Below are 6,870 nucleotides of genomic sequence, written 5' to 3'. Positions count from 1 at the left end.
CTGCGCGACACATCTAACCATCTTGTATCATTTGCAAGATCATCAAACATAGAAAAGGAACTTAACACACTTTGGTGCAGTCTTTTGCCAAACCAAACAAAGGTTGTTTGTTTTTTAAATGGGACTTACAAAAGCATATTTGGACTGAGACAATTTGGGTTGATTCTTTTGAAACCCTCACAATAAAATGAAAACAAAACGGCCTCTGTTCTGAGATGAGCTTAACCAGTCCACTTTGGGCACCTTTGCATTTGCAATATTCCACTTTGGAGTTCTGCCATTGGAGTCACCACCCAAGTAGCTGAAGGGGCGGAGCTAGACACGTGTAGTTAATTGATCAGGTGACAGAAAATGGTCTATGGGGCTGGAATGGGAAGTGTGCACATTTGGAGATTGCTTTAGCTAGCAGTGTTCTTTCCTGAAATCTATTTTTCAACTCATTTTGTGTATATTGTCTTTTATACCATTTTTTTACGTAAGCGACACAAATGAACATCACGTCTGAGGCGCGTTTGTCATCCAATTTTTCCACATTGCTACAAAGGTAGGCAAGCAGTTGGGTCTGAGGCTCTTAAGTCCTTAAATCTCATGGCAGAGCATTTTCTATTTTGCACATGATTGGCTGTCATCAAAGATGAGTCATGCGTTGGTTCATTTTGAGAACATTTACGAGCACGTCACCGTCTCAAAATATGCCGCCAAAGGCAGCCCCGGCCTTTTGGGGCTCACGCTGAGGCGCAGGCCAGTGCCTCCACGCCAACGTGGGGGGGAAGCGCCACTTGCGCCTTGTTGCTCCTATTAACGCAGTCACATGACCCCCGACCCCAGCTCAGCAATCACACATGCACGCTCGTTCACACATTAGGGATCGATAAATGGCTCAAGGCAGCCACGTGCGTGCGTGTTTGTTTGTTGAGTGTTGGTTAACCCCGCCCCCCCCAAATCATGGACTACAGTAGGCGGGCAGGCTACATTGATCCAATGTACACAAAGCGGAAGTTCGTCACTGTTTTCCAGAAATGTTTGATGTTTGTCTGACATGTGCTAAAAATAACATTGGCCAGCAAGCGTAATGAAACGTACGTAGGTCAATTCCGGACAGCCGTGACAAAGGACATGCGCAGGAACAAGTTCCAGTCCTGAAGCAGACGACTTGGTGGAAACCGGACCAAAGGTCAACACGTTTGTGCTTTTTTTTTTCTAACTTACTCACCACAACGTCGTCCTTCAGATTTTTACAATCAGCATCAAGAGGCAATAGCAATGCAAACATTTTTTTAAATGTTTGAGTGTGATCGTGTGCCGTTTCACTGTGGCTCAACCGGGCACACGAGAGCAACTGATGTTGATTCTGTTTTTGTTTTGTTTGTTTTTTTCATTGACTGGCTGAGTTTCTCAGTGGAGAGTGCCCCTCACACGGGAGTGCCTTATTAAAACTCAAGCCTGGCCAATGTCAAACAATGATAAAGGCCTGTCCATCGAACGTTTGCCATTTCCAGATGCATTCCCCGGACGATGGCTCGTGGAAGCCGCGAGATTGTTGTCCTCAAGCGGGCAACCGGCAACACACGAGGCCTCATCGACGGACAGTGGGCGCACGGAGCAGCTCGCCGCACAGCTGTAGCTACATGGCCTAGAATAGCGCATTCCTCTGTGCTCCCCTCCTCGCGAGGGCCCGCTTGCTGGTGGATGTGCACAAACACAAGAAAAACAAAACGTTCTGTTGATGGCCCACTTGGATTCTCACTTATTCGTCATGTCCACTTAAGGCAAGCTCGTGTCATTAGTGAAATGTCTGTTGCCTTTCAAGGCTTTTGTTGCTTCCTGTGTGTCTCGCAACACGTCTCATGTCTCCTGAGTAAAAAAAAAACAAAAAACAGGTCAGCTGGCCGCAGGGCCTTTTCCTATTGGGCCCTCCTCTTCCTCTCTCTTGAATAATCTGGTTGATGACATCACAGCGGCTAGCTTGCACCCAGGCAGGCAGCAAGGCTTTGGCATGAAGTCAATGGGGGAGAAGAAGAAGAGGAAAAGGAGGATACTGCCATGTAAACTGCATTTTTGTGACCAGCCAGCTCGGCACTGAAAATGAGATGTCTGTTTCAATCAAGGTTTTTTTTTTTTTTTTTTTCAAAAAAGAAAACAGAATAAGGTCATATTGCGAGTGAGCAATAACTGCATTAGGACATGGAATAATTTCATTTGTGGAAGTCATGTTTGTACATCACTGGCTCTGTAACATCCCATCCTGTCTTGTCCACAACCACCCTTCTAAAAATACACCGGTAAGTCATTTGAACTTAACAATTACCAAACAGTGACCAAAAAGATAATGATCATGCTTTGTTCATGTCTTTTAACATTTCAAGCATGTTGAGTTATCACTATGACAAAGGGCAAATAATGGACAAATAATCTCTCTCTCTATCTTTCTCTATTTCTTTCTCTATCCATCTATCTCAAGGCAAACGGTGTTTTTTTTGTGTGTTTTTTTTAAAGCGTGAAAACACAGCAGGGGAGGAGAGTATTTAAATGTCTTTACAGTGTCAGCGCTCTCAAGACTGCCCTTTTCTCCGTTACGGCCCTGCACAATTACACTAATGGGCCAATGAGAAGACAGGAGTCGCCCCCTCCCCTTCTACCCACCGTGCCTCCGCCCCCCTCCCTCCACACGGAGATCACCGCCTTCCTTCCTCGGGAGCTTTTTAGATGTGCATAATCCTCGAGTTGACCCAGAAAATCGTCAGTCGCTCGCTTGAAGATCAGATGCAGCAGTCTTTGTGCGCACCTCACCGGGCAATGACGTGCGGCCCCGCGGACTTCTCGCACTGAGCGAAGCCCCCTACTACCTCCCTCCTCTCCCTCCCTTCTCCTTCCTCAACGCAAAGGATCACCGAACCCGGACAGAACCTTGAGCGGAGTAACTTTTTAGTTGTTTTTTTTTTGGGCGGGGGGGCGGAGCTGAAGACGGTACGTTGTGCACATTTTGCTGTTGTACTGAATTGCAAGCTGGAGAATGTTGTCTTTTCGTCGCCGTGTGCGCGCGCATGTATCTCGCTCGCTGTCTCCTTTGCGCGTCGCTCCATTGTTTCCTCGTTTGTGTCAAAAGCGCCCTTAAAAAGATGATTATGATGATTCCGCGGCGGGGGATTGATTGGGAAGGCTCCGAATTTAGACGCGCCGCGCGTTGCATGATGTCATTGTTCTTTGTTGCAACCTTGCGTGCGAATGTGAGTGTGTCCCCCGTCTCTTGCCGCTCTATTCCATTGAATTGGACACTGAAGCCATTTTCAAAGGCATGGCTTATTGTCCTGCTCGTGACGAGGAAGAAGACAGCCCGTTGAGTAAATGGCGCAAGGTGAGCGCTTGCTAACAACCCCGCATGTGTTGTTCCCACAGGAGGCATGGCCGAGCACCTCATGATGCCCATGAATCACGGTTCGGCCGGCACCGGTCTTCACGCGTACCGGATGGGCATGAACGGCCTGCAGGCGGGCCACCCGCAGCACGGCCAGCAGACTGCAGCGGCCATGCGGGCCATGCCCGGTGGCCAGATGATGCACTACGCCGGCGCCCAGGCCGGCATGGACATGCGCCAACGGCAGGGCATGGTGGCTCCTGGCGGGCCCATGAGCGGAGCCCAAATGGGGCACCACCACCAGATGATGTACAACGGGCAGCAGCAACACCACATGCATCAGGCCCAGCAGCAGGTCCAACACCAACAGCAGCAGCAACAGCAGCAGCAGCAGCAGCACACGGCCCAGCAGAACCAGTTCATGAACGGAGGCCTGACGTCGCAGCAGCTCATGGCCAGCATGCAGCTCCAAAAACTCAACACGCAGTATCACGGACACCCGCTTGGGCCCATGGGCGGCGGCGGCCACATGGGCGGCCCCCCCAACCAGTACCGCATGAACCCGGCCCAGCTGGCCAACATGCAGCACATGGCAGGCCCGGCGCTGGCGCTGAACGGCATGGACGCAGACATGATCGACGAGGAGGCGCTCACCTCGCTGGTGATGGAGCTCGGCCTGGACCGGGTCCAGGAGTTGCCGGAACTCTTCCTGGGTCAGAACGAGTTTGACTTCATCTCGGACTTTGTCAGCAAACAGCAGCCCAGCACAGTTAGCTGCTGAGACCGCCACTGCCTCGCCGCCCCGCTTCCAACCAACGGGCCAGGCCGCCCTGTCCGGCCCAATGGGACAAACGCACGGATGCTGTTCATCCCGTTTTATTTTGTTTTAGGCCCGCCGAGGAGCTGCGGCGCCGAGCGCACGGAAGGAGAACTCTGCCGGTCGTCGTGGTCTACAGGGTGGCGGGGGAGGTTGTTTGACCTCCCCCACTTCCTGGACCTGAATGTAAAAAAACAAAAGAAAGCCACTGAACAATGTCGCCGTGTTTCCTCCGAGCTGTATTTATTTCTAATCGGATGTGGAGAAGCTCTACCTGCCGGGGGACCGTGTGATTGGTCGCCATTTGACTATGGTTTTTTCAGTTCTTTTGCCCTCCTCATCCTCCAGATTGCTCTTCAAATAAAATCAGAAGGTCCAGAAAGGAGCCTCAATCGTACGAGGCGTGGTCCACTTTTTGAATTTTTATTTTGTTCTCCAAAATCAACTGCTTGTACTGTTTGAAGCTGTATAACTCCAACATGTCCTCACTGTTTTGTGTTCTCATGGAGACGTAGAAGCGCCTTAATCACGCCGATTCTTATTTATTATTAGAGATTGTTAATAGTCGCTTCTTTTGTTTGTTTTGAGGTGGAAGAGATTTGGAAAGGAGAGATGGGCGGGCAGTCTTTGTGTAAGGTTTTGAGGATCAATAAAGATGGCCTGGATAGAAGTGTGGCCTGCTTTTCCATTCATTGCGTAGCCTCTCACTCCCGCTGTGCAGCTCCTGCCCCCCCCAAGCTACGTGCTGAGGTTCAACCCGCGGCGGCTGAGGGCACACCTCGCTTTCTACCGCCATGGAAACGCGTTGCAATATTTATACGGCGGAGTTGCAAGTCGGCCAATGGTCGCGGACGAAAAAAACCTGCGGGAAACTGACCCTGTTGCTTTCGATTGCTTGCAACTTGTTTGCTCTTTGTCCAGTCCTACTTTATGATTGTCAGAGTTCACCGGGTGTCACAAATGATTTTTAAGTGCCATCTATGCTAATGTGTGGGGATTTTTGAGTCAGCCGAAGGGCTGAATACTCAAATGTTTCGGCGCTCGATATCATTCTAAATGACACCAGCCAAATTCTACAATGTGACATGAATGTAAATTTTTGGGGCAAGGATGAGAGCATTTTGGTTGAGCGATTGGATCCAAAGCATATTTTCGTAATTTGAACTGGACTTGAGGGGGTGGGGGAATTTCAAGTAATACAAACTGCAATTCAAGTTGAACCTGGACGTACGTTAGGAGGTTAGGCTGCTTGCATTTGGCAAAACAATGTGGACAACGTTGCCACCTCTGGGAGATTGAGAATTGTCTGCCACGTGTGTTTGTTCCCGCTGATGTTAGGATGCCGGGTGATGGACAGGTCGCTTACATAAACACACTTACGCATTTAGCTACTTGAAAAAAAAAATTGCTGTAGCCAGTCAAGTGGATAAAACTTGTATTTAACTAACAATTAGTTTCACTTACAGCACTGCAAACATTTGCTTCTTTACTGTGTGTGTGTTGGGGGAGGTGTGACTGGCCAAGGAATGCTTACCTTGATGGGGGTTTAAGTGACTTAAAGCTTGTAAGCTGCGACTCACAAGAGGCCTGGTGCTTTTTCACAATGCACACACATGCACACACGCACAAATAGATGTCGAAGACTTTTGTGCAAGAAATTTCAGTTGTGCGAATTTTCAAATGTTGGGGTTAAATAACAGCGCCCCCATCTGGCAAGTCTGATGGTACGAAAGGTTTTGTTGTTGCGGAGATCACCGAGGTGGTGGAATTGTATTGTGTGAGAAGTTTCAAGTCATTCTCAACAAGATGTTCAGCCTTTGAAATTGTGCATTCGGGTCACATTTGACCAATGTCATTTGTTGTACTTTCAGCTGGAGATGTTTCAAGTCTGTCAGAATTCTCTCTTTCCTGTGGAGAACATTGAAGTGAGCTTTGTGTGTTCAAAATTCACGTGTACTTGCTGAGAAGTGCCGCCTTTTTCGCGTTGATATTTTTGCAGTTTAATAAGCCCTTTTTGGGCTAGAGAAAATCAACCAGAGACAATTTAAGGGTGAGAAATTTCCTGTCAAAGCTGCACGTCATTGGAGGATGGCCGACGCGGACATTAGCCAAGAAAGCATCCGCTTATTTATTCAGGCATGTTGAGAGAGAGAGAAAAGATCGTAAAGTAGGCCGTGGCACATCGCTTAGCAACGGGCCTCCAGCATGGCGCCGATTTGGTCAGACGGTATGTGTGTGTTGGTGTGGTGCCTGATCGCATGTTGCGCAAATGTTTTGCCTCCGTTAAAGCGGCAGCGCATAGTCGGTTGGTTTTATAAAGATGACAACGGACGGCTCCAACGGCTACGATGTTACGATGTAATAAGGAGAAACCCTTCTAAGGCATTGTCACAGCGACCCTTAAATCATGTATCTTAACAGTCTGATCTAATGCTAAGCTAGCATTTTAGAATGCGTTCTTTAGCTCAACTTATTGTGTCTTGCCGTTGAAAAAATGGTGGAAAAAAGAAAAGAAAATATATTGTGAGATTTGCCCAATGGATGACAGAGAAGGACGATCATCGGACATGATTAAAAAATGGTGGATTTTTCCGGAAAAACTGGGCTAGCTTACAGGTGGAAGCATAGAAAGGAGCTTATGATCTCAAGATGAGACGTAGCATGCATTTCAATTCAAGTTTTTTTCTTTTTGTTGTGA

The 6,870-nt window shown here is 48.4% G+C and overlaps 1 protein-coding gene across 2 annotated transcripts; it reads left to right on the top strand.

Moving 5' to 3' along the window:
- The first annotated feature begins 424 nt into the window (after positions 1 to 424).
- Positions 425 to 4,858, top strand: cited4b (Cbp/p300 interacting transactivator with ED-rich tail 4b). Of its 2 annotated transcripts, none has more exons than XM_085919292.1 (2): positions 425 to 544; positions 3,397 to 4,858. In XM_085919292.1, exon 2 carries the CDS (start codon positions 3,402 to 3,404, stop codon positions 4,134 to 4,136), a length of 735 nt encoding a protein of 244 aa, XP_085775418.1. In that variant the 5' UTR covers positions 425 to 544; positions 3,397 to 3,401; the 3' UTR covers positions 4,137 to 4,858. The 2 variants fall into 2 exon arrangements, with proteins under 2 accessions (XP_085775418.1, XP_085775417.1); XM_085919291.1 differs by lacking the exon at positions 425 to 544 and adding an exon at positions 2,590 to 2,967.
- Positions 4,859 to 6,870: the final 2,012 nt, after the last annotated feature.

Source organism: Syngnathus leptorhynchus, chromosome 8 (assembly GCF_054491065.1).
Source record: "Syngnathus leptorhynchus isolate UIUO chromosome 8, UIUO_Slep, whole genome shotgun sequence".
Lineage (NCBI taxonomy): Eukaryota > Metazoa > Chordata > Actinopteri > Syngnathiformes > Syngnathidae > Syngnathus > Syngnathus leptorhynchus.
Note: the sequence above shows the minus strand (reverse complement) of the source record. Positions and strands in the feature narration are given on the sequence as shown.

Excerpts from the sequence above, each read along its gene's own strand:
- cited4b (XM_085919292.1), top strand. The coding sequence starts at position 3,402 with ATGGCCGAGCACCTCATGATGCCCATGAATCACGGTTCGGCCGGCACC.